Here is a 27,896-nt window from a genome sequence, read left to right as displayed (position 1 = left end):
AGGCAAAGTGTGCTCTGGGGGTTCGGGCTTTCGAGAACGAGCCTTTTAAGAATCCTGCAACAAAGGCAGTGAAACTGCATCATCACTACTTGCAGACTCTATTATGATCCTGGAGAAGAATCCACTTTTCCCCCACTGGAATTGGATGCACAGGCTTTAACTACTAGTCCTTCAAATGAAAAAGAAACACAGCATCTCCAAGTTAACATTGCAGAACTTTATACTACACTCAATACACTTAGATCATACTTGACAGGACACTGTCATAAGGCAGCGACTGATGCAAATACAAATATTAGAAACAACATTTGAAATTAAAAAAGTTTATTTGAAGATTTGTAAAACAGCTCTGTGAAAGACCAACAATTTTCAAGACACTACAATATGATAATGCATTTTCCTATTGTTAGAATATAAAAAAGTCACAGTCCTTCAACTATCTAAATAAAAGCATACATTTATGGACCAAACATTTTACTTCCAACACCAAGAAAGTAAATGGGTTTGAAAGTCAGACTAACCCATAGCACCAACACTGAGTGATCACAACCCTCACGGGTCTGAGTCTGCGTTTGTCATTACTACGCCATAAAGCAATTAGTGAAGCAAATCTTAATGTCAAGACAGACCCACGAGCACTGAAGAGTTCACACAATGAAGTATCATAATGTATTCTTTTTACATTCCATTGATGCAAACAACAGTAGCAAGCCAGAAACACCAGAGAGTTCCCGTTAAATTCCAAGCTTCCATTTCAGGACAAGAAATCTTCAGAACTTACAAATGCCAGTTCCGTTTTAAACACACAACTTTACTCACTTTACGTGTACATCATTTGTGCAAGAGACATGTGCAATAGGAAGGTGAAGAACAAGATGTAGAAGTGGACAGTGTTACAAGGATCCAATTAGCACTTCACTGCAAAGCAGCACAGTATTATACTGCTTTCCGGTGATACTCGGGAGGGGCTACTTCATAGTCACTGGCACTAAACAATGCGGAGGAATTCTTTGCTAAATACCTATGAAAAATAATGAAGAGATTCAATTACCTTCTTGCCTAAAGTCTCTGTTGTTTAGCATCACATGAGTGATTTGTCAGGTGTTTGCTGAGACCACAGAACATGACATCAAGAGTAGAAACCCAACGCGTATCCACTAAAGAGTCAGTTGTGTAAAGCAATTAGAGATCTGACCACTCACACACAAAAAAATGAATCCCAACAAGTTGTCAAGCAACTCTGGCTCCAAGTGAGTACAGGGCGGTTATGATTACAGAATGAAGTAGTTTACATCTGAGGTTCAGGCAGCTGCTGTACTAAGAATCGATTTACTACCGATCATACTCAAAGGAGTAGGGCGGAGTAGGACACTGTAAAGTCCTGTCTGCACAAATATGGAACCTCAACGGCTAAAGGAACAATGGGTAGAGCAAAACAGCAACAGTCAACAAAGTGCAACAGCAGAAGATAAGCATTATCTTATTATCATCTTACTATTACGGTTGGACTTGAACTTAAAGGTCTTTTCCCCCCAACTGATTCTACGATCATGTGCCATGACATCTCATGGGATGGGTTCAGGGGTTCCTGGCCAAGGCACTGGCCTCACACATCCATCTTTACAGCCAAAAGCTCTTCAGCACTTGCATTTACTTCAGACTTACCCAAAGGACTATGATCAACTCAGGACCCTAGGACTACCCCAAGGGAAGTCTGCCCTGGAAATCCAGCTGATCCATTCCTAGTTTTACTGCAGAGCGCTCTCAGATTTGCTGAGCGTTTTCTTTCAACTTCCAATAGCTTATCCAATCACACCGAGGTAAAAGCTGGTATTTGCTGGCAAAACACTTTAGTGCTTTGTTACCCTAATTATTTACAAATCAGTATTTCCTACCAGCAGACCACTAAAGCCTTGTATGAATGTACACAGAACATTTCTCTTCTCTGTGACACAACCACAAACAGAAGTTTATGGCTTTAGTAAATTTGACCAAGAAAATCTGCCAGGACAGCAAAAGCAAAAAGCTGTGCCAATGCTGTGAGCTCGTATACAGTTTCAGACCAGCCACCTGTCCCTACATCTAGGCGTAAGGGAATTGCAGGAGCATAACACCAAGTTCCTCCAGTGTGGCACAGATGCACAGAAGCTGCTGGAGTCATGCTCGTACGTCCCTATGGGGGAACATGGGTACGACACCTCAGATGCTAAACTGAAGCTTAATTCCATTTTAGAACCTCATATTCAGGAAACATTTACAGGTGAACTAAGCAACAAGTGACTCTACAGTTCATTACAGCAGTAAGGAAGTATTTCATCACCTGTCTGAAATCAAATGTTTGATTTTTTTTTTAAAAACATTTCACCTTCAAGTTTTGTGTTGTTATTCAGGATGGGGTTTTTGTCCTAAATATAACATGCCTACAGCACCACAGAGTACTGCAATGCACTACAGCTACGATGACAGTTTGTCCCAGAAATAACACCAGCAAGGTTCATCAGTTAACATTTGCTCAATTGTTGTTGAGTAACTGTTGTGTAATTTAATAGCTTGCTGTAACTGTCATCTGCTTTTTTATAGCAACTACAAACAAACACTTCAACATTTATTTTGAAACAAGTAGCAGACTTGGACAGTTTCAAAGTGCAGACTAATAGATACATAAACACATGTCTAACTAGAAATAACCTCAGTGTAACTGGAGAGAAGCTAAAACCAGTCTTACCTGTGTTCCTGTACAGCAGAGTTTGAGAAAGCTCCACTGCAATCTTCAGTGAAGATCCCACACACAGGCCCAAGACAATGTGTGTTATATAACACTGAAACTGTTCACCGAAAATAGGCCACATGACAATAGCCTGGGCTTACAGAACTTTTTCTTTCTTGCCGAGAGACATAAAAAGTACTTACTTTAAGAAGTCATGCAGATAGTTTAACAGCAAAGCCAGGCTCTTCTCATCAAGAGGAGTGTAAGCAAGCATAGCTCCAATTCGTACTGTTTCAAAAGAAGTAGCACTTCTTAGTTATAAACAACAACTTTAACAAGTATTTAAGTACTGCCTAAAACCTCACAGTAGCATATAAAAGCAGCCCAGGAATCTATTCCAACACATCCAAGCTCACCTACAATAACTAGACTGTTGACAATCCACTTCCATTCCAAATCCCTGAACAGCTCTGAATATTTTAGGTACATGGAGTGAGGAAAGAATGAAACCACATTTCACAGTTGCTTGTCAGATTTCTGCTGTTGCCACGCACTGAGACTCAGGACGGGATAAGGAAGCCTTTGAATACTTCTAACTGCTCTTCCTCAGCCTCTGGATACTCACCAAATAACCGCAGTAGGTGTGGGGCACCATAGACTTGAGACATTGGAGCATCTGGGTGATCTGCTAAAATTTCGGCATATTGGGGCCTCTCAAACTTGTACAGTAGTTGAGTTCCCAGCATGACATTGAAGTATTCTTTAATTCCAGCCACAACTTCATTGACTGCATACTCCCTGGGGAACAGAGAAAACACTTTAAGCCTTGTTTAGTGACTGGATGGACCAAAATGAGAGTTGGTTTGACAGGTCCAAAATCATAAAGATCTTTTACAGGCTTTCAGATTTTTCAAGAAAATTTGTCTGGAGACCTTAAAACATACAGTTGCAGGGAGCGCTGCATTTCAAAACCTCCTTTAGAAACGGACTGTTCTGAACTCAGTAAGAGTTTAGGCAAACCAGGAAAAGCCTTCCTTTTAGTCATCCACTCAGAAATTACCTCTTAGAGCAGGCCTTTCAAAGCAACAGTATTTATAAAGACACTTACCAGCTCTTCTGTTTTCAACCAAAGTTAATCCGCCCTCACACCAGTTTTAAAGCACAATACTATTGTAAGTGATCAGACTGAACTCCTGCTTAAGGGAAAGGGACAGCCACCCAGTATTTCAGGCACCAACTCTTCCTGCCTAGCCCTGCAATGCCACACTCCTGCAGGCCCCTAACTTCACAACTACTTGCAGAATAACTGTATAGGAATTAGCAGTGACACTGCACATCTGAGAAGTACAACCCTCACTCCACCCTGCAAACAAATTCAGAACAGACATTAGGGCAATTACATGAAAGAATGTTAAAACACCCCGACTAGTCAGTAATATGCTTCCTCTTGAATGGAAGAAAACAGCTTCACATTTCTAGTTTCTCTCCCTTTAAAACAGGAAAGCTTCGTTCAAGAATAAACACACCTCGTTTGTTGTCAGGGCTGGACTGCTGGTGTAATTACAAATAAGACCTTCAAAGATATCAAAGTAATTAGCTTTGCCCATCTGATTCTTTTAAAAGTCATCATCTACCTCCCTGTCCCCCACCCCTCTACCTCCATGAGTCCACCCGCAGTGTCACGCTTTGCTCACCTGCCAGGTAGCTTTTCTGACAGCTCGTTCAGCTCATACTGAGCAAGTGCTGCTGAACTTATTCACCCAGCGTAGGAAGCCTGAGCTAGAACGAAGGGGTGAAGAACTCTTCACTTGGCTTGTATCAGCCTCCTTTTGGAAAAGGCTTAGGGAAAGTGGGCAAAGCAGAAATAATATCCAGAAAGCAGAACTGCATTCTTGAATTACCACCTCAAAGATTTCTAAACTCGATCACCTTGGTCTTGGAACATGAGGCTGGACATAGGGCTGGGACACATTTAACAACCTTACTAAATTTTCCATGAAATACAAGTCCAACAACAACAGCAAAAGAAATATTTAAAGTTTGCAATGACCACTACTTACTTGTTATCAGTATTTCCTCGTGATTTTTTGTAGTTTGCATAATCCTCTAAAATGGAGTCAACATTTTTCTTGGCAGGAAGATAGAAGAGCTACACAAGAAGCAAAACCAAACAAATACAAGTTGTCTAATTTTTGCAGACATTTATATCTGCATGCCAGATTTAAATCAATGCACATACGGACATTTCTAGAATAAGATTAACAGGTTAAGTATTATGAAGGGAACACCCAACTGTTAGTTGTGCATACCAAAAAAACCCCAGACTATATCCATGTCTCCATTTAACACTTGTGCTGCTCAACAGCAACCTTAATGAATATAAATCTTAAACTACTGATGCCAGTATTCACCAAGAAAAGTCAGCCTTGTCCATATGGGACTTGGTTGAGATTTTTACATGTCTGCAATTGTAAGAACCGAGACAGCACCTGGGAGTAAGAGTAAGTTCCAGCACACAATTGCAGCCTTTCAAACAGTAAGTTTTCAACAGTATTATTTTCTATGCTTATTGCCAATTTTCACAGCAGTTTCATACAAGAAACAAGTCACGATTCAATAATACGTTTTAAGTTCATGAAAGTGTTTTATAATGGAAAGCAAAGTTTAATTGACTGTATCAGGAAGCTTTATGTGGATCCAGCCTGGCAGAAGTTAAAGAATCACTATCCTAAGTGACCGCTTTCTGTCAGAGCTGTAGAACAACTTAAGGTACTTGCAGAACTTGGCAGCAAGTGACACGTCAACAAGGCAGGAAGGAGCTGAGGTAAAACTGGCGTCACGTGTGGTGTTCCTACAGACCAATTCTCTACCGAGTAAACTGTTCAAAACAAGCCAAGCATGCTCAGAATTAGCACCACACTTTGAGCTTAAATAAGTTTAAATTATTTGTCTTTCTAGGCTTAGACTTGGTCTAATCAAGCATATCCTACAAGCTTAGATGCAAGTCTGCCAAGCCAGTGTCCTACTCACAGGTGACCTTTGGTTAAAATCCAACCAGAATGAGAACTGTCAAGTGAGCCATCAAGGCTGCTGTCAAACTCCACAGGAGACTTCACTACGCTGCGCTTGAGGATATGAAGTTCCAGTTTTCATGTCCGCACTGATACATGCCCAGGTTATTCTTTGACAAATTACCTGCTTTTGCCTAGTGATCAAGTCCCAGTCATCTACCAGCCACGGTTTCAGCTCCTCTGGGATCTTCACCTTTACTTCAACTCTGTTCATAAATGTTTCTTCCTGAAAAAAGTGAAGCCAGACTATCAGATAACTGTCCAAGCTAACAGTCACCCATATTCCTTATTTTTACAACTGAAATACAGCACTGGACTGAGGAATTCCTACAGTAATTCCTGTAGGCTCCACAGGGAACAAGGAAATAGCTTAGATTTTTCAAGGCCACTTGGGAACCTTAGTTTTGCAAGTTGTAACTTTTCACACTGCTATGCTGCAGGACAAAGTATTGATGTCTGTATTTCCAAGCAAAGCAACCTTCCCGTTTTCTACCAAAAATCCTGTGAGAGAATCAAATACGTACACTTTCAACTGTTGGATCTACTCGAGCCCTCTTCTTCCTGGGAGGCTGAGGAGTCTCACTGGTACTGCTCCCTTCTCCAATTCCTGGAGCTGTACAGAAGACAGACATTACACTGCTTAAGAAATACCAGTAAAGAAAGATTTGGAAGGATTTAAAAGTAAGACTCAGATTTTTCTCAGGTCACCTTTTGACTTGTTTTTCTGTTCTTGTTTTAAACATCGTATTCTGAATGTCCCACATATTTGTGACAGTTTAAACTACAATATTTATACTTATCTGAAGATGGAGGTTTCTGCACTAAAAAAACCCCAGTATGTCAGTATCTATAACATTCTTCAGAAGAATTTTTGGAACCAGTAGTTCAGCTTTGCAGAAGTCACATTTCCATCTCAATAAAAAAAAGTAAGTTTAACTTAACAAAATTGTTTCAACAGCTCCATGGAGATACCGCTTTGCTTTTAATTTGCAAGAGATCAACATCTTGACAGACTGAAACAAGCAGCTTGCGTACAAACCAGAAAAGCATGCATTTCTCCTGAGCAAGAGGAAGAGACATCCGAAGTCCAAGAGGTACGGCACAAGGTGACAGTAAGTAAACTTAGTTGAGGCAGATTTAAGGTCTTATTCCAGCTAAGAATCCTTCCCTAAGGATATCCACTTATATACAAAATAAAGACATACTTACTTTTCTGTTTGTTCTTTTTTGTTTTCCTGCAAGAAGAACACAAGTTATTGCAAATGTAAAGACAGTGGTACTTAAAGAATTGAGTGTAGAAAGCCAGAAAAATTGTCCACCAAGTTCAGAACAACAAGCAAATACTCAGTGGCCTATGGAGTATTTAGATAAAAGCACATGAAAGAACTGTCTGATCTGACTTAACATCAGGGTTAAGATAGTGCAAGATTTTTCATGTACCAGGTTAGAATTCACCATTTTTGTGGGGAATCACTAAACTTAAACCTACAAAACCCCAGAATGCATGCCAAGAACACATGAGTATTTAAAAACAGTACAGACACTCATGCAAGTAACATCTACAGATGTTTTATACTTTCCAAGTGCTCTTGGAAAACAATGCTAGATCTGCAGGTGTTTTATTTCTGTATTTTAGGAATCACTTAGATGCAGGATATGGGACAAGGAAACAGAAGTGCTGGGAATTATCAGATAAGTCTCAGTCACGGGAATTAACTTCCAGTAAAGCACTGAAAAAACCACACAGTTTTATCACTACAGCAGTGGAGGGAAGTTTAAATAGCACTATCAGTATTATCTGCATGGACTGCCTACAATTCCATCATCAACTTTTAGGGGAGACTGTGATTACACTTGTCACTTATTAGAAACATTTGGAACAGTACTAAATAGCTTTGTCCCTAATACTTATCTTCTTCCAAATGCTTCCCTCAACACTTATTGTTTCTAATTTACACACTTCTCTAAAGTCTCTATCCTTAGCCCTTATTTTTATTCCAGATGAAGAGCTGTACCTCCAAAAAAATTTAAAGACACCTGAAATACAATGCACACAACATGTAAATATTCAGAGATGTCAAGAGTATCAATGACAAAATTAAACTGTCCTAACAGGTATTTTTGCTATTACCTGAACTTGGTATATTTACTAACCATTTTCAGAAAACGTTCATTAAGAGTACTACTAGCCGTGTTCCAATTTGCTCACTATTAATAGGAGTCCAGTTAAACCTCTCAGAAAATTGCAGATTGTGTGGATAAAACTCTTTACCAGTACAAGATTATTTCCTTGGAAATTCACCACTATCTCAAGTGACTCTTGTGTTCAGGCTTTGAACTGGGTTTATCTGGGTCAGGAAGTAGGCAGTTTCTAGGAAGGTCTGAAGATAGGAAGAGTAAGGCTTTTTTCAAGCTTCAAGTCAAACAAGCATTAGGCTTAAACTGTGGGCAGAATAAAGATCATCTCTCCAGGAAGAAGGAACAATTGCCAAGTTAAGTCACTGATAATGGACTTGGGTATTGAAGAGAAAGTCTTTTCTTCCAAACCTAGAGTAAACAAGGAGGAACAGGGAGTTCTTTCCAGAATTAAAATCACAAGGTAAAAATAACGTTAGGCATTAATCTAGAAGCAGAGTCTTAAAAAACTGGAACAGACAGGCAATATAAAGTACTTAAAGAGCTACTGCAATTAAGACAGCAAACCACATCTATGTTACTGAAGCACAAAGTCTAGCATAAACCATTCTAGGCAGTTGCTTGTGCTCTCCCACCTCATTCCTTATTTTTCAAGTCATATGCCTCTGCTTCAAGTCAAAGCAGCCATCTGTTTGCAAAGTCTAAAGGACAAATCTGAGTTAGGGAACAAACAGAAAGAGCTAAGGTTAGAGACAAAACATTAGCATTTGGCAGCCTTTGATAGCCCGTACGGCAGATTGTTGGGAACGATACTCTCGACTAGGCGAAGGCAGCTGCGCAAGGCACAGTGCTGCTGCTTGTGCAGTAACTGCAGCATGCCATGCACTCGGCATCCCGGAGAGATGCAGCATCTGTATCAGAGGTTACAGACAGCCCTGCTGACAGAAGCTGTACCTGAGATGAGCAGCACATCTTAGCTAACTAGATTCCATTGATCAGGCCAATCAGACTCATCTTGGGACATGCAGCTGAAGAACACCATGCGTGTTCCTCATGATGGTAGATAAAGCCTAAATGGAATGCAAGCCCTGAAGTGACACAAAATGATGAAGTACAGCCTAAGATAGGTTAAAACACATCCTTTTGTGCAACTCCAACTACATTATGAGCAGCAAGCCCTATACTGCGGTACAGAAGCAGTATAAAAACTTTCATCGACTTCTCTTTATAGAGCCAGTACAGCCCAGCTGCTGTTCTTCATTCATGTATCTCTCTATTGACTGGCATTTTTCACTGAAAACCAACAGCAGAACTAAAACGCAGCAGGGAAATTTCAAGGAAGCTCCTGTGGAAAGAGTTTCAATTAAAAGTCTGAACAGAGGTGCAAGGTGCTGAAGATCTCACTGCTCAAACTTAAAGGATCCATCCCACTGTACTCCTCAAGTGAGCAGGGCGAGCAATCAGTTCTGGCAAGAAGCTAACCCAGCCCTCGTTGCAGGGTTTTATTTCAGCAGAACAAGAACACGCAGCTATAACAAGAATAGTCAAGTATTAGGGATCAAAATGTGAGACTGAATCAGAAAGCCAAAAATAAACAAACTACTGACATAACCATCTAAACTTGTGTAGAAACAAGATAATCAGTAGAAGACAAACAGTATCGCAGCTTACACAACAGCTCCCAACAATGAAATGTGATATATCAAAAGGGACAGACTCAGAGGAAAATAAGCAGTCCATGCCACAAGAGCGTAATACTGACATTCCAATCTCAGCATCCAAAATAGGCCTGCGTTCACGATCAAATGGTAAGACTAAAGAGGATGCCATAGGAGACCACACATGGAAGACTGCACTTCACCTTTCCACAGACATTCATCAGAAGAAAGATAATCAAGTATCTGTCACAGAACCTTGGGTACCACCTGAAGAAGCCGGCAATCTCTGCCCAAAAAGAGTTGGTGTTCATGCTCAGAGCTCTAAACTGGAGTGTCTTCTGGGACAGGTCTAGAGAACTGTCAGTCGAAAATAAGAATAGCTTAGAACATAGAATTCAACACAAATGACATCAGGAAAAAAACAAGTCTTTGGAAGATTTACTTACTCCACAACAGTCAGGAGTCTGTGACCAGGCAGATAAAACTGTTCTGGATAATAATGAGTATTTTCCTTTCCCAAAATCCATGTGCCTTTTAAAGGGACTTGGAGATCAGTCAGAACCTCCCTACAATAGTTGGCTGAGATATGAGCAGCAGAGAACGAAGGCAGCTACTGCTTGGTCTCAGGCATTTGAGTTCAATACATTCGTAAATGCCAGAAAAAGGAGATTAGGTACCAGTTTACTGATAAAACAACAGTTGTAACTAAGCTATATGAAATCATGTGAAATCACCTCCTAATACAAGGTGTATAGTAATAAAAAAGTTAAAAGATTCAAGTGTGAAAAAAGCATGAAGTCAGCCACTCAAGCAGCTTGGTCAGTAGCTGTGAGAAGCAGCATTCCTATGGAGATTCAATTAAACCATTGAACATTATTAGCAAAAGGATGAAAACCAAAGTCAGGATTATATACACGTACGTCTCCTGTGCCTGGTCAGGCAACCTAACCCTAGAAGGCACACAATAAAACTAGAAGAGGTAAAGAGAACGAAGAATCGTTGGGAGTGTACAACAGCTTCTATACCAGGAGTAACCCGGCAGACAAGGGCTTTCTCAAGCTGACAACTGAGCAGGAAGAAGAGGGGAAACGGGGTAGAGGGATCACTAGCAATAAAAGATAAGGCTTGAAGAATGAACCAACCTTTCCTCAAGATGGATGATAAAGACCAAAAAACCAAAGCAGCAGACATTAAAAAGACAGGAGTCATCATCCTCTTTCCTCCCCTCTTCACAGTACTGAATTAAAACAAGAACATGATGCCACAGGTTGATGGGGATGCCAGAACTCCAAACGGTTCAGAAGTTATTAGATAAATATAAGACAGCCTTACAAAGTGTTATTATACCCACCGCATGGAGACAGCCTCCAGCTCTAACATCTCTTAATTACAAACTGCTAGAAGCAAAAAGGGTATTCAGGGGAGCGCATCATTCTAGACTTGACCCACTGGATTATCCCCAAGCACTTGTCACTGGTGACCATTAGAGAGCAGAAAAGGTTAGGAAAATCTGCGGCTTGAGCCGGTGTAGCCACCCCACTGTTGTCACAGCCCCAGACAACTGACACGTAGGCAGCGTTCATATGCCGCTTGACATTTAGAGGACTCGAAGTAGCTTGTGAGAGCTACGAGCCGTGCCAAAGATAGCAGAGGATGCCACAAGAGACGTGCAGCAGGAGCATATGCTTTTGAGTAGTATGTTCAGATTAAGAACGAGACTTCTATTAGAAGAAAAAACAGTAACTCCCAAGTTGAGATACTGTTTTGAGAGCATCTCTGATGCAATTGCTTGTAAATCACTTAAAAACAGATGCTATTCTCAGATTTGTCATTCAGTGCCATATCTTCCCTCCAGAACACTCTCAGTTGCCCTTCTTATTTTCCAAGCATCCGTTAACTCTGTTCACTAATTTTCTTGCAAATTGATCACATTAGGCCCATGAAAGGTAGCAATGCTGGAATTCAGCAGAGCTACATAGAAAAAGTCTGGAGAAGCCAGTATCTGTAGTGTTGTATTTTGGTTTTGGCAACCTGCTGTAACCATACCAAATTTTCTATGATAGCTTCTAGATATCATAAGATGAATAACTATTTTAAAAACAAATTAATACAACCTGCACTTCATGCATATTTCTGTTTGACCAAATATTGTTTACAAATAGTCTCAAAAGCTTTTTGAACCAGTTGCTGCAGTTTACAGGAAGTTATTCTGAACAGACTCAAGCCAACAATAGAAATACAGCACATTAAGGAGCAAGGTCAAACCTTGCATTTCTAACAGCACCTCTCGCAGCAGCCTCGCTCCCAAGACTTACAGAGACAGCGCTGTCCATGGAAGCAGAACTCCAGGCTGCAGGAAGCATGCAGACCCACCATAACCTTCCACAACTATCCAGTTTCAAAAACCCAAAGTCAGTTGTCCTCTTCTTTTCAAACAGCGGACACACTGAATGCATTTGACTACTCGCATTGTACCCTATCCCAACGGAAAAGGTAAACATTTCAGAAAAACTAAAACTAAAAAAGGTAACCCATAGTGGCTTTTAAAAAACCAAACCAAAATTATATACTGTAGTACTTATAATCGTTAACTGAACTGCTACCAAAGCTTATATTATTACAACTGAGGACTTTAAGAGTCTCTAAAAGAAATCTATGAAAGCAAGGAGATTTGGATTTCAGGATGAAAATCCTGGTTTGACAATCCATCCTTAACTCACCGCGTCGATATTGTAGGGGTCTCCAAACAGCAAACAGTATGCGCTCCATCTCGTCTGAAAAATCTAGGCACAATGGGGGTTGAGTTAAGGAAAGAATGTCAGACCTAGTGTTTAGCCTTAAAGAGAATCTATTTAAGATTCAAAAATTTACCTTTTTAGCAGCATATTATAGTCTTACTGAACATTCCTGGAGGATAAGGTGTGCTTAGACTGTTACTTCCTTTCCATTATTGTTTGGCTATCTGAAGGATAAGTTTCAAATGTATGTTACCTTTCCCTTTGTTTGATCCTCCAAGAATGCTACAAAAGGTAAATTTTGAGGCCCAAATAGGTTGACAGTGTTACCCTTTTAGAATAGTTGCACGATCAGTTTCTCCCCCTCCCCACCATCAGTACTTTATGTATCTACCAAGGACCTTAGATTTACAACAAGAGAACAATCCAGAAGTTTTATTTTGGAATTGTATTTTGAGATTTTTCAGAAGCCATCTTGCCTTTAGCTGTAAGCAGGATGCTAGCAGCAGTAGTTTGGCCAATAATACATGAGTATCATAACCCTGCATCATTGCTAGGGTAAGTCAAAGTCTTTCCCTCAGCCTCCAAAGAGGGAAGAAAAACGGAGACTTTGTTGAAAGAAGCACAGGTCTAATTTAGAAGGATGCATTGGATGCTGGTAATGGCTAGAGACTAGGAGCAAGATCAGTGCAATAAGCATATGGGACCCTGTTATAAATAACTGTCACAACACAAGACTGCTATTCTAATGGTGATAGCCTTCCTCCTTCCCCTTTACAACTCTGGAAATCCACCATCAAGGACTTAATTTTTCCAATCAACATGAAACTGAAGTTTCAGAGAATTAGTTTATTGTCTGTTTTGCTATGCTAGAAACCACCCTCCATGCTTAGGATAGTGATGACAGCAAAAAGCAAAGCCACTTCCTTTCCCCAACCTGTTTCAACCAGAGAGTAAAGACAGACCTGGTAACATGCTTTCAAGCTTCCGATTTACACAGAGGCTAAAAATGAAGTCATTTTCACTGTGTGGATCTCCCTTGGATGCAACATTATCAGGTGTGGCTGAGAGGACTAAGCCAGGTTAACATTTAGCATTTACTCAGACAGAGAGAACAACTCATCTCACTGCATCAGCCTGAACTACCAAGATGACTAAAGCTGACAGTATGGGGAACCTCATTCTGAAGTTACTATTGAGATGTTCTCTGTAATGCAGATTGTAGACATTTACAAATGAGTCATCCCTACCTGTGTCAAAGTTACACATGAAATTAATCCTACTCCCACTGACTAAAATGCAAGATGACTCTGGTGCAACAACCCCTTAAGCAGCTGAATTAGTAGTGGTCATAATTTACATCTGTATTAATTAGATCCATCAGGAACTGTCTAAACAGACATTTGGGTTGGGTTTTTCACCCCCTCCCCATGAAGACAAAGAGGTGACTAGGTCCCTGTCAGAGCCCATCCTGAGCTGACAAGAGCACACCAAACCTGTGGTGTTGAAGCAGCTCAGAACCCATGGCAGACCCCATGGGAGCACGCACGCAGCATTACAGCCAGCTCCACTGGCCTGCCCAGTCCAGAGACCAAGAGCCAGTTTACAGCCTTGGCTAGGCTTTGACTAATCCCAAAGTGAAATCTGCATTCAGGATCTAGAGCAAAAACAGCTGTACCCACTACCACTGCACTTCTCAAGTCGATGATACATATTTCATAAAGTTGCCCATAAATGAGACATGAAATCTGAGGCTGCTGCCAAATGCTTTTCTTAGGAACTGATGTCATTTCAGCAGCTTCCTCATGAAAACTAGAATCGTAAGTGTATTAGGAGTTCAAAACATCACATTAATGACCATCTTCATAATTAAGTACTACCCCACATAGAAGAAGTTTCATGGCACATGAGCAAAGCAGTAGAGCTGTACTGATTGTGTAAGAATCTAAACATAACACCATACAAGCCTATTCTGAAAAACAAAAAGGATGGAATGAAAGAAATCTGACAGTTACACCCTGACATTTTTTCTAATAAATGTCTGAGCTTGCTTCTGGTCTCTTAAGATGCAAAATCATTTTTAATGGCATATGGGTTTAGTTTTGTCAAAAACAGCACAACAAAGACTCTTTAAATGCAGTTTTAACAATTGTACAGAAAGAAGGCAAGGCATTTTAAGGATTTTATTCTGAAGTGTTAGCACAGCTTGGCAGAATCGTAAAATTCTATATAGAAACTGATTCACTGAGACACACGAGTCTTACAAGGACTCACCACTTTTTGAGTGTCAGTTCACTAACTCAGGAGGAATAGAGTGCAAAAAAAGTACAGAGTGTTAGTGTCTACTCAGTACCTTGATTCAGTACTAAGCACTGCACAATCTAAGGCAGTTTTAATGAAATATGTCAAAAAAGGCCTTTTCGGTATCACAACAGTGAAACACAACTTTTGTCTGGGTTGTGTCAGAAGTAACAGTTTAGCCTGCAGAACCATTACAGGAACAACACTATTTAAAGATCAATAGTAAAACTGACAAGCAAAAGTTTAGGAGGTTTTTTGGGAGGGCAGTTTGGAGGTGGGTTGTTTTGTTTGTTGGATTTTTTTTTTTTTTTAAATAAAAAGCTTCTTACACTTCAACATTTTTCTGCTGCAGACCAGAAGTCTTCTTGCCCGGAGCAGCACCTCTCATCTTCCCCTCTGCATATTGTTCCCTTTAAAAAGAATAAATTTGTAAATAAGACTATAATGGAAAGAGAAGCTTGCTTTCTCTCAAAGGAGACCAGGTCATGCAAAACATTTAGAGAATGTCTAGTAAATGACATTGCAAATCAGTGTGTTATGAACAGGAACAAATTCAACTCATTATCAAGATTTGGGCTTCTTCAAACAACACTTAATATGAACACCCATTTCCTCCCCTTCCACCATCCTTGTTATTCTGAATCATGTGGAAGCAGCACACTGCTTCTGGAAAATACAAAACAACTTCTCAAAAGCATTTCTATGAAAGAAATACAAGATTAGCATTCATAAAAATCAAAGTATTTGTAGGCATCTTGAAGCTGTCTGAGAAGATTCTTACCACTTCACAATATATGTTAAGGATACTGCATAAGGGTCATTTTTAGCCACCTAATTTCCTCATTACAGGATCTACCTGCAGTTAATCAGGCTGCCTCTCCATTTCATCAACCTACCCTTCCTTAAAACCTCAAATCACCATTTTAAAACTAAGTAGCTCTTTGCTCTTTCTGAACTGCTAGAGGACAAAGATCAGCACACCTCTATAAGCCAAAGCATCTTGAGAATAAATGAACATATGAACACCTCTTGAAGGCTTTTTTTTTTTTTAAAGTAACTTCCCTTGATATATAGTTGTTGGATTGGAGTTCTACGAAAAAATTATTTACTGACAAGGACTTCTAACAAAAATACTTACTGATTGGCCTTTTGAAGTTCTTTTTGTTTCTGCAAATTGGTATCCACGTATTTGAGCACTCTGCTTTCTGGAACCCATTCATCCCAGCTGAAAAAATTTAAAAAAATCAAACGATCATTCAAAAACATTATATAACTGCATTCTACACGCAACAGTCAATTACAACTTTGCAGAATTTGAGACTGAACTCTGCTTTTGTATCAGGTCATGGACTGGCACAACTGAAAGTGTAAGTTACCAAACACATTCCCCACTGACTGAAGCTGTAACGATTTTTCTAGGGAAGTGCAACCCTCAGCCATTTCCAAAGAGTTTCCCAAACTTGAAGGATGGGCAATTTAGGAGGGAGGGGACTGTAATTTAAAAGCAGCATCTCAGGAAAATAAAAATTTTCTACACTTACTAAATTATGGGATGCTTGTAGCCATAACTATATTATGAAGCAAGTTTCCTTTATCTATTTTCAACATTGTATAGGTTAACAAATTCAGCAATAAGATCTTACTGTAAGAAGAAGAGCTCTGATTTCTGTCTGTGAAGGAAACCAAGATGGCATGAATATTTGAAGAATCTGAAGTGAACGATTTAAGAGAACAGGTGTTGGGGAAATTGCCATTATGAGCAAGAATTCCACTTTGACAAAGAGTGGATTATCTGAGCAATCTGACAATTTATTTCAAATAAAACACATTAAAAGTGGCCAAGTTATTCTAAAGTATGCAAGTTAAAACTCTATATAATAAAGAGTTCGGTGTCATTTTCATTTTATGGTAATAGCTGCCTGTCTTGGAGCATCAAGGTGGCAAAACCAATACTGCTACAGGAGTACAAGGTCTTCAAGAGTGTTAAGACAAGGCAAGCTCAGCACCCAGAAGGCAGAGAAACACATGTCCAGCTGTACACATTCTAAGACTATGTTTTTAGGCTAGTGCTTTGGTCAGATATTTAAGCCACGTCTTACTCCTGCCAGCACAGCCACAAGAGACCTTCAAAAGAAGTGCTATGTAACTGTGCGGCACATTAGAGCGTATAATGAAGACACTTTTTTGGTTTCCTAACTGTTGATATTTGCAAAAAAAATTAAGAAGTCAAGCAATTAACAAGTAACAAAGGACCATAAATATAGAAACCAAAATTAAGGAGTCATATTGCCCCAGTGGTCTAGATCTTGCAGCAACGCCACTTTTAATGTAGTTAATTGGAAGCTTGAAGGCAAAAAAAACTCAAACAGCGCAAGCAAGAAAAGCAGGAGTCACGACATCGCTTATGGCACCCTTCATCAGAGATAAACAAGGAGAGGAAGTATCAAATTTATGCTGCCTCATTAATATACAGCCACCACCATACAAACCAATTACAGTCCCTGTAACTGTTGGTGTTTACAATAAAACATTTATCTGTCCATTTGGCAGGGAGAGTGTGCAGATGCATTAAAGAGAGTTACGTATTAAAACATGAAATTCAGCTTTTAGTCACATCAGTGAGATCAAGATACTAGTGACTAAGACTTCACTCTAGAGTCTGCAGCATTGAAATGAAACAAAACCAAACCGAACAGGGACGTGCTCTCTGAAAGGCTGCTGGAGTCTGAAGAGCTGAAGCTTTTAATCACCAAGAAAAAACTACATTCTCCCTAAATTCAAAACCTAGTGGCAGAACAGAATTCAAATGCAATTAAAAAAAGAGAAGTACATAAAAGCAATAACCTCGTGAAAGTATTCACCTTTAAGAGGCTCAACATTTATCTCATGGAGACGCCTTTATTCTTCTGCAGTCTCTCACCTAGAATCCTACCATTTTTGCAGAAGGGAAAAGTGTCTCTACCTTTACCTTAGCATGAGAGGCAAGAACTGAAATACAGGGTAAACCTGCCCCTGCGAAGGACTAAAATAGACAGCCTTTCCCATTCTGAACACAGCCTTGGGTAAGGCATGCCTCTGCAAACCTTTGCCACCAAACTTTGCTGCCAGAAGTGGTATAAAAGTAAAGTACACCGTGTATTTGAGTAGAGAGTTTTGCTCCACCTCAGTAGGGGTTGCCTCTCCTACCAACACATAACAAGGAAGTTTTTGCACTAGATATTTCTGCCAGGGAGGAATTACAGCAACTATTCTCAAGCTTGAACAGAATGCTCTACAGCATTCCCACTAGTCTACCGACACCCTAAGCTAGTTTGTCCGTACAACCAAAGTTGTGAAGGAAATGGTTAGTTAGGCAATGTTTTCTCTGTGTTACTATAAATCATTGGCTTATGTATCAAAATCATTTATGTCGATTCCAGAAACAATCTCCTGACGACACAGACATGGCAGTGCTAGTCCATCAAGCTCACATTCAAACTGACAACACTTGCATTTTCCCACGAAGGAAAATGAAATACTGCTTTCATTTTATGCAATACTTACTTTTTATTCCAACCACTGTAATGGATAAAGTATTTCACTTGCTTGTCCTTTATAGCAACCTTTACACACTGGAACAGAGGAAAAAAGTTCAGTCAGTACCAATGAGAACAAAGAGATCTGAATGAGTTTTGCATTTTTTTTTTTTAGTTTTCAGAGTTTAAGCATGCAGAGATTTCCATGCAAGCAACTGAAATACCAGCAGCTATTTCACAGCAGAAAGTAAGTTCTCTAACACAAGTCACTGCCTATTTACAGATTCGGAAGGGCTAGGCAAACAAGCAACTCTGCTCAGCTATCCAAAGGGACACCTTCAGTCACGAGAAGGAACAGAAACCCCTGAGGACGACCAGAAGAGTAAACAAGCAGTCACTTCACTACCCCCAGGTTAGCCAAAAGCCATTCACTAGAGAGCTTGTTCACATGCAGGCCCCTACCTCACAGACAGGTAAGCTGGCTGAAGTAGAGGAGTCTTCAAAAGTAAAATAAATAATATGGATCTCTACAGCCACAGAGAGAGCATTATATTCAGTAGAAAGAGTTGCAGTAAGGGCTTTTTCTAGGTTAAGAGTGTATACATGAGGTAAATAAAAACAGTTATTTCCACCAAAGACTGACCTATGAATACAGTAGCTTCCTCAAATACTAAGGCAAGCCCATTAAAAGAGGAACACGTACATAACAAGGTTCCTCCAACCACTCCACAATATCACTCAGATTCAGAAGTGTCCCTCACAAACTCATCTGCCTTATAGTTTAGCACAGCCCTACTCGCAGCCTGCAAGACCCTGCCTCAGCTCAGAGGAACACATCCAGGTGAGCTGGAATAACTGTGCACGCTGCCCGATAACAACACAACTTCCTCCTACCCCTGCAGCCTGGCAGGTAAGAGCTCAAGCTACCACATGTAGATAAAAGAAAACAGCCAGAGACAAGCCTTGAAAAACAACCCCAAACAGCCCAGAAGAGAAACCACATAACCCTAGGTAGTTTAATTATGTACCCACCACACGTCCCTGAACTTCTTGGCTATACCAAATTAAATGCACCAACTCTGGCACTTCATCCAGAAAGTTATTACACCTTGTTCTGGAGGTGCTGAGATACAGATGTCACTGTACCACTTTAACAGTGAAATAATGAGGATGTTGTAAAACATGAAGAATCACGCTCTTCGGCTCTACCTCTTAGTCCCTTTTTAAGGATTTTTTTCCATTGAAGTAAAAATTTACTCACAGAAGTTGTAATTGCTATTTTCTTGCCATGCTAATTGAGTCACCTCTAAGTATTTGAGAGGGCAGAGCCTGTTTCAAGACGACTGTGGTGTCCACCATGTTGTGAACCCTCTTCAATTAAAAAAAAATTGTCAGAGGGGAACATCATTATTTCAGTACTAACCTCCAAAATGCCACATATGGAACTTAAACTCAGTCTCACCTAGACTTGCAACTAGCAGTAAGGATATCCTAATCCTGTTTGATATACTACTGCACCAGGGGCTCATTTTAACAGTCCCGAAGTTAACGCCAGCCAAATACAGACTGCGTGCTTCGGAAGCGTCTACTTGTTTTGACAAATATAAGAACTGAGCATGAAGTAAAAGATTCAAATATTTTTCTGTACCAAAATATCTTCCTTCCTGGAGGTTAGAGGTGTCTTAAGTGAATCTCATTTAACTCTGCATTACAACTCCATACAGAGGTGTGCAAACAGTTAGTGTTTGCCATAATTTTTCATACTACTCTAACACAAACAAGTGCTTCTCTGATCATCTTGCTATGGGAAGCCAAGGATATGGTCACAAGGAACAAAGTAACTCATGTATTGAGAATCACAGAAGAAAAATAGATCAAAGGAACAGGAGGAAAGCTGAGGTTACTATTCATTACTACCTACAAAGTACATTTGTAAAATTAAACCCAGTTCCTTCTGCCATTTCAGGAGTCCAGAAAGATCCCAGTTATCAATATAAATAGCCAGCCAAAAGCTATCTTTGCCAACTGGGAAAACCCTTCTAGCACCAAGGTGGCAGAGCCAGTTCCTGCAACACTCACTCCACCCTTGTGTAAAGGAGAAGAGGGGCACAGCACAGCAGGGAGAAGCACACCGCTGTAGCAGCTCTGGGCTGTTTAATTCACCAAAGAGTTAAGATTGCTCCTAACAGAAGTTTGTTTCCACAAAACCAGAAGCCTCGATTACTCTCCTCTCTGTACTAGCACCTGGGCAGGCACTGGCAGAAGACAACACTCTGAGCATACATTCACAACGAACTTGTCCTCCAGTTCTAGAGCAAGGGAGAGAACAGAGTAGAATCACTGAAGTGAAAATGTTTTAGACAAGCACGTCCCCTGTCAATGTTCTGGACATTACTTTAACATTAGAATGACTATTTCCTGATAGCATGAAAAGAGATGTCAAGTACTTCTAGCTGCCTCCCTACTACCACCTCTCTGGAGTTACTGACACTAAAACCTAACAGATTTAAATATCTGTTTAAGGTGCCCTAGGAATTTTTGCAAGTCTTCTAATCCACACAGCTACAAAAGCCCTTTTTTCCCATGCCAGAGGAAGTGGAAACAGGCAGTCAAACCAGGAGCTATATGTTCAGTAAAACAGACAGCAGGGCAGTGACATCTGCTCAAGGCCCACAAGAGCACATCACTGGGAGTGCTGCGGCAGGGGCCTGCAACTGAAGCAGCAGGGATATCCTCCAGGTCACAGATCTGCAGTGCATGGTCTCTGCGGTTAAAAACCCAGAATGGAGAACACCACTTCCTTTGTCACTTTAATCCAGCATTATCTTCTGCTGTGTTGTCCCCTCTGAAGAGCACTGACCGTACCCAGCCACCCACATCTCCGAGAAAGCTCACACTGCAGCTACCATACCAGCTCATGCATTAGCACCAGCACCAGGTCCTGTGGGCAAAATGCTCTCCAGTGGCCTGGGAACCCAGACATCCAACACATAAGACCACCCAGCCTTTAGTAGTTTATCAGAATAGCTGCATAGTATCACTGGGTTTTCTGAATTTTTTTCTGTAATATAGAGCTCCAGGATTTAAAACTGATTTCATACACTGTCAAGTGTTTGTTTAGTTTCAGTCCTTAATCCCAACTAGTGAGGCACAGCAGGTAAACTAATAGAATTCTTTTTTGGGGGGGAACTGTCTGCAGCAATAAGCAACCACACATACCTTTGCTTCATAAAGGAGAGGTCCATGAAAACAAAGCACTCGTTCACCTGAAAGAGAGTTGCAGATAAACATCTTAGAACACCACCAACGTGCCATTTCTGTAAAATTTGTCATCAAGCACATCAAATGAATCCAGCATCAACCTAGAAAGAAATGCAAAGGCAGATTCTGTTTTGAGAAGCAGACTGGTTGGTTGAAAAGCAAATGCACTCTCGTACAAAAGAGGATCAGAGCTCTGATGATTTAGACCACGAAGCAAAGATCCCCGAGGCCCTCCCTGAAGAGCACCCATGCAGGGACAGCAGCGTGCAAACCACATCCAAGCCTGCCCAGCGCTGTGCAGAACGGCTGCTGACTTCAGCAAACTGGCACCAAAACTTACATTCCTGCCCTGACCGCCAGCCACTGCCACCTCAAGTCAGACACCCCTGCACCCTGTTGCAAGGCTGGCACAGAGAACCCCTTCACAGCCTTGAATTTCAGCTGCAGACCAGAACATGCTGGCTCAATACGAACTGACTACTTCAGCCTAAGTACTCAAAAAGTAATCAGGTAAAACTGTCTTACTGTAAGGGATTTTTTAATCTCCATGACATTGCATTTTGATTCACAGCAGGAAATTAGCTCTCATAAGAGATGTCATCTTAAGCTTCTACACAAATGGAAGCAAGCATTATTAGCACTCTTTTTCCTGCAGGAAGTACACCACCTGGTATTTCTAGTTCAATGAAGTCAGGAAGAGACCCCGACATCATCTCCCCATCCAACTTGTCGGACGGAAGAATGCCAGGTTTGTGCAACAGCAAGAAAATAGTTCACTTTGTGGTTTTTAAGTAGGAAGAGATTATTCTTCAGCCTGTTTTTTTTTTTCTTCAATGGCAAGGTCTTATTGTGCGGTTACGTTGTGGGAATTTGAACATACTTAACACAGGATATCAGAGTACAGATGTTTCCGTCTTGAAAGCTGCAGTATCTCACAATTTCAGGGACAAGCTGCATAATACACTCCAGGGTGGAGCACACATCCAGTTCTTGCCACTGTTCGCAGGACACAGAGGACAGAAGAAAGCTGTCAGTCCCCAGGAGCAGGCTGTGCAGCAGGCAGACACAGGTATTTGTCAGCCAGTCCCCAGACCGGGCTGGGAAGGTGTGCAGAAGCGGCACCTCACCAGCAACAGAACCCCAGCTGCTGCTATCCTTGGGAGCAGCTCGGGAATGACATGGCAGGGGAAGGACCAGGACATGGGCTATAGGTTTATAAGTACCCTCCACTGTAAATTTTCCTTTACTCTTCAAAAATCCTTTCTGTATATTCAAGTGACAAACAGAGCCAGTGGCACATCGTACCACTAACTCTGACTCTCCTGAATCTTGTTCAATTCCGGCTTTATTTGCCTCTTTACCCCACAGACACATAATGCAGCACTGATGAAACTTTTCACCAGATGGGCTCTAAACAAACACTCGCTCTGCAAACAGGAGCTGAATAGCCCCACATCTCAATTTTTTTTGGCTGTGAGGGCGCAGCATTTCTTGCACTCATCCCCAAAACACACTGCTGACAGGGTCAGGGCACTTACACAGTTTATCAGGTGGCTGATGCCAAAGCACCTGGCTTTGCCTGAAGCAGATGAGGGAGGATTCAGACATCATTTCACCAGCAAGACTGGGAAACAAGCAGGTACAGCAACAGCCTCTTCAACCAGCACAGCTCCTGTCACATCTCATCTAATACATCCAGACTCCAACTGAACAAGATGCAGCTATAAATTTACTACTTCATTCCTACGTTGACTAGAAAGAACCAGTCATGCTTTAAGACTTCATTATTATCCAATCTGTAGGATCCCATGCTCTCCATAAAGCTGACACAAGTGTTCACAGTAGTCTACCACCACAAAAGTAGGTCAGAAATGTATTGTAAAATGCTTCTATGTATCAAGAAAGAAAGAGGTTTAGAAAGGTTCTCACAGAAGTGCCCATTTTGAGACATTCAATACTTTCATTAAAAAAAAGAAAATGTCTTCATAATCAGGGCTAGCAATCAATATCCTCAGGCATCATAGTGCTCACTAGTGCTACAGGAAAACACATCTCTATTTTAACTATTAGGCAAGGTCTTTCTAGGTAAGATGTCCACAGTTACCAAGAATTATTTTATTCTTAAACAACACAATATGAATCTCACTTTTGCAGAAAGGGTTCTTCTGTTTTCATGATAACCTAAGGGGGTCTTGCTCCCTCACAGCTGACAGCAGACACACATGAGGCCTCGCCTCTGAATCCACAGACCACTCTTTTCTACACCGCCACTGCTGCAGCGAAACACCCACACCTATTCCTTACCCCAAGGATAGTGTTTGTAGGAGAGCAGCTCTTCAGCTGAAATAGCTGGTAGAAAATACTAGAACACGCTCCGTTAACACCCCTGAATGCCAAGCTACATGCATACAAATGGCTGCCACACCAGCACCTGGCCAGCAAGCATTTATTAATTTATAAATTTATAAATAAAGTATTTATAGAAACAAGAGGCTCTCAATCTGTGCATAAAGGACTACCAATGTGGACCAACTAGCAATGAAGCCCTCCCATTGAGGTCAGAGCAGCAGGCTAACCAGCATCTTCAGAGCAGACCAGAAAACCCACAAGTCTCATCAGCTTTGACAGAAGAAAAAAACCTGCCTGAACTCAGAAGTTGAATCTGACATCTGAGACTCTTCTGTATTTGCTTTAAAAAAAAAATCGGTGTCAAGATGCAGAACACCTGGAGTACCTACAACCCTTAACCCAGTTGCCCCAATGCTGATCTCATTTCTCATGCCTGCATAAATGCACCAGTCCCCTCATTTTAAGGGGTACTCATACCTCTAGCCTGACATGTAGGTTCTCCTCTCTCTTATAGGTTTTTCACAATAAATTCAGTCTCCTCGCCTTTGCTCTGTGAAAAATGCCAATATGGATAACTTCTAAGTCTACCTACCACTCTGATGTGCGTTTAGCTTGAAAATCTACAATTAAAATAATTTTCACTTGTTGTGAAGGGCCACAATAAAGCATTTAAGTTTTAGGCTTGTAGGAAACTTTATTCACAGCACTTTTCTCCCTTTTAATGTTATGGCTGAGATCACAAACACATTCACATTGTGGAAAATAGCCTAAAAATTTTTACTCTGCACTATATTTAGGTTGCTCATATTCCTACAGCTGTGAACATAATTTCAGCCCGGAATTCTACTTAGGTTTTAGTTTCTGCAGTTCACTTGATTTCACATTAATTATTGTAATACGAATCAGACATTAAAATCTTGATTATTTCTGCAGGTTAATAACACCACTGGCATTACCGCATGGCGCGGAATGCCGCTGCACGACTGAACACGCTCCGACACAAGCAGCCATGAAGCACACACACACAATTACAGTGTTGTCTAAGCCACTCAGAATGGCCGGCTTCCAGTCAGCCCTCTGCAAACTGCGCTTTTAGAGATAAAGCACAATCGTGGAGAAAGTCCTGCTTAGACACCAAAGTGAGGGACAGGTAGAGAGGAAAAAGTAAGCTCTCATTTACCACTGTCTAGCATTTTCATTCACCTATATTAGCATCGACCACAACCATTATCTAAAAATCAAAACGTATGCAAAGTCAGTCTCAGAAAAAGCATAATCCTAGCCCTCATTCACCTAAAAAAATATCCAGTGCTTTGTTGTAAATAATGGATTCTACACCTGCCGGCAGTACCCCAAATGCTGTCCCCATGAATCCTCCTGCATGAGGATCCCTAACTGAGGTCCCCTTCTAAGAAGAATAAATAACCAGGTTTCAAATTCCAGAAAATAAAAATCCTGACAAACTTAGGAGATTTCAACAGCTTTAGTGCCAATGAACATCCATGCCTGCAAGAAAATGAAGCATATTTAGAACAACAGGGGATAGGAAGGCCCCACATCTTGCTAGCAAAGATGAGGAACAGGAAGAGAGACAAAGACTACAGGAATTCGTTTTTTCCACATATTCTCACATTGTCAGGGCTGAATAGTGAAAGCTAAAAGCCAAACCATCCCCTGTGCTGAAGGATCACAAATACCGGGGTCCAAACCTGGCCTAACTAAAGGCCTTACCGAAGGCTTGCCTCAGAGCCACAAGCACTGCAAGATGGAGCGGTGGAATCGCCCTCGGCTTTATTACAAAGGAGAGACCTGGCCGCAGGCAGAGGCTGCCTCCAGCCCCACCCCAGCCCCGATGCGAGAGGGACAATCATTGACCTGCCAGGAGCCTCCTCCACGGCCGCCGCGGGCCCGTTCCCGCCGCGCTGTCCCCGCCGCAGGCACCTCCCCTCAGAGCCTCGGCCCCCCTCGGACTGCGGCACTTCAGCGCGATTCCCCCCCCCGCCTTTAAACCGCTTCCTTTGTTTCTTCGCGGCCCACCCACCACCGCGAGGGCCGGGAACCGAACGGCACCAGCCGGGCTCTCCCGAGAGAAACGCGGCAGGGGGAACACACCGCGGGCCGGCCCGGGGTCCCCAGTGCCGCCCCCCCACACCCGCACCGCCCGCTCCCACCAGGCCTCTGCCTTCACCCCCCCACGCCCTCAGGCCTCGCCTCAGGCCTCCCCCCCTCAGCCTTAACCTCACACACACCCTCGCCTTCCCCACACCGACCCCCCCGTCCCACCCACACTCACCCTCCTGGAATTTGGGCTTGGGGTCCTGCTTGGGCGCCATTTATAAGTGACTCTCCCTCCTCCCGCCCCCTCCCCGCGGGGGCCTCACCACCTCCGCCGCATTATGCGCGGCGGCCCCCAGCCCCTCCCGCGCCGCGCAGGCGCGTTGCGCCCCGGCCGCGAGGGGGGCCCCCCTCCACCCCGCGGCATGCTGGGACTTGTAGTCTGAGGCGGGGAAGAAGTATCGGGTGAGTTGTTCGTTGTAGGCTGCGAGGGCCGTGAGGAGCGCGAGGGGGTTAAAAAAATAAAACCAACAAACGAAAAAAGATAAAAAGGGAGGAAGGGAGTGAAAAGCGATACGCCCAACGTGGGGCTCGAACCCACGACCCTGGGATTAAGAGTCCCATGCTCTACCGACTGAGCTAGCCGGGCTCTACGGTTACTCTTCTCCCTCCGCCGTACTCAGCAGCGCCCGCCCCGCCCGCCGCCAGGGGTCGCTGTCACCAGTTCATTTGCATATTTACTATTTTTCCTTAATTAATAAAATATAACTCCGCTGGGGCCCACAGAAGCGGAGCCGTAGCAGACGTCACTGTCGGAGAAAGCTGCGGGGTTGCCCGCGCCGTCTGGACCACGAGCAGCCCCCAGCCCGCCACGCTGCGTAGAGCAGCGAGGAAATACATTTATTGTATTCCCCTTTTCTACATTTATTTTGCTCTTTCCGCCCAGGTGGGACGCGAGGGCTCGGGGAGCACCCGGGGGTGTCACCCGACGCCCCTCTGGGTAGGAGCCCACCTTCGCGGTGGATCTACGCCCTCTATGAAAGGTATTTTGTGGTGCGTTAGGACTGAACCGCGCTCAGAAATGCGGATCTTTGGTTGTTCCGAAAGTGTCAGAGCTCCGGGTGAGCCGGGCTGGAAGCCCCACAGCCCGGCTCTGTTAGACCTCGCTCCTCAGTCACCCTTAGAACGGGATTAGGGGAAGTTAAACACGAGCTTTGCTGCTCTTTTGATTTTTTTTTCCCTGCTGGCTGATTCCCCACGCAGCGGCCGCGGTCCCGCAGCGGCCCCCACTCGCGTTCCAGGCGGAAGGACAAGTGCCCCGTGTCCCGAGGAGCAGTTAGTTAAATAGCAGCAAGTCAGCCGAGTTTTGTATTCCGCGCTCATTTCATCCTGACAGAAAAATTTTAAAAAGATGCAACAAGGGCAAGCCTCAGCCTCGCTCCCGTGCCTGGGGGGGGTTGGCAGCCTCAGAGAAAGCCCCGTTTTGCCGTTTCCATTGAAATTTGCGCAGCCCCCGGCGGCGGGAAAAGGGACGGAAAAGGGATCGGAGGCGGCGCTTCCCCGCGGCCGCGAGGGGGCGCCCTCGCCCCAGCCGCCCCGCCACCGGCAGCCGCGCGCTGCCCGCCGGCCCGGCCCCGCGCGCGCCCTCCGCAGGCGCGGAGCCCCGCCCCTCCCGCCCCTCCCCGCCCCTCCCGCCGCCACCACCGCCCCCCCCGCCGGTATGCCGCCCCCTCCGCCGAGCCGCTGCTGCCGCCCGCAGCCATGCCGGGCCCCGCCGGGCTCCTGCGCCTCGCCGCGCTGGCGCTGGCCGCGGGCGCGCAGGCGGGCGGAGGGACCGCGCGGACAGGTCCGTGGGGGGGGCGGGGAGTGGTGGTGTGTTGGGGTGCGGGGGTGTCCGTGGGGGAGCGCGGCAGCTGCCGGAGCTGGGGAGACCGGTGACCCCCGACGCTGCGGCCCCCGCGCTGGGGGTGGGGGCGGGCACCCGGCTGCCACCCGGTTCCTCTCGCTGCCCCCCCGGTTTCCCCCGGCTGCCTCCCCGTTCCTCTCGCTGCCCCCCCGGTTTCCCTCGGCTGTACCCCGGTTACCCCCGCCTGCCTCCCGCCTACCCC

The 27,896-nt window shown here is 43.1% G+C and overlaps 2 protein-coding genes and 1 non-coding gene across 6 annotated transcripts in view; 1 reads left to right on the top strand and 2 right to left on the bottom strand.

The window, feature by feature from the left end:
* Positions 1–307: 307 nt before the first annotated feature.
* Positions 308–26,163, bottom strand: MORF4L1 (mortality factor 4 like 1). Of its 4 annotated transcripts, XM_074836827.1 has the most exons (14): positions 26,027–26,163; positions 21,343–21,389; positions 18,152–18,219; positions 16,252–16,317; positions 15,747–15,833; positions 14,938–15,018; positions 12,293–12,355; positions 6,988–7,013; positions 6,303–6,391; positions 5,903–6,004; positions 4,768–4,856; positions 3,333–3,505; positions 2,911–2,995; positions 308–1,021 (listed from the first exon to the last, which is right to left on the bottom strand). In XM_074836827.1, the coding sequence occupies exons 1-14, from the start codon at positions 26,064–26,066 to the stop codon at positions 937–939; spliced, it is 1,101 nt and encodes a 366-aa protein (XP_074692928.1). In that variant the 5' UTR covers positions 26,067–26,163; the 3' UTR covers positions 308–936. The 4 variants fall into 4 exon arrangements, with proteins under 4 accessions (XP_074692928.1, XP_074692930.1, XP_074692931.1 ...); XM_074836829.1 differs by lacking the exon at positions 12,293–12,355; XM_074836830.1 differs by lacking the exon at positions 16,252–16,317.
* Positions 26,164–26,364: 201 nt separating this feature from the next.
* Positions 26,365–26,437, bottom strand: TRNAK-CUU (transfer RNA lysine (anticodon CUU)). Its single transcript has one exon. It is a non-coding gene; the product is annotated as a tRNA-Lys (tRNA).
* Positions 26,438–27,515: 1,078 nt separating this feature from the next.
* ADAMTS7 (ADAM metallopeptidase with thrombospondin type 1 motif 7) overlaps positions 27,516–27,896 on the top strand; it is a 50,336-nt gene continuing 49,955 nt past the window's right edge. The window contains exon 1 of the mRNA XM_074837545.1: positions 27,516–27,634. Within this exon, the coding sequence (XP_074693646.1) occupies positions 27,550–27,634 (85 nt within the window). The 5' untranslated portion in view covers positions 27,516–27,549. The remainder of the gene's footprint in view (positions 27,635–27,896) is intronic.

Source organism: Strix aluco, chromosome 12, assembly GCF_031877795.1.
Source record: "Strix aluco isolate bStrAlu1 chromosome 12, bStrAlu1.hap1, whole genome shotgun sequence".
In the NCBI taxonomy this organism is placed as follows: Eukaryota; Metazoa; Chordata; class Aves; order Strigiformes; family Strigidae; genus Strix; species Strix aluco.
The sequence above is the reverse complement of the archived record's forward strand: the minus strand, read 5'-3'. Positions and strand labels throughout refer to the sequence as shown.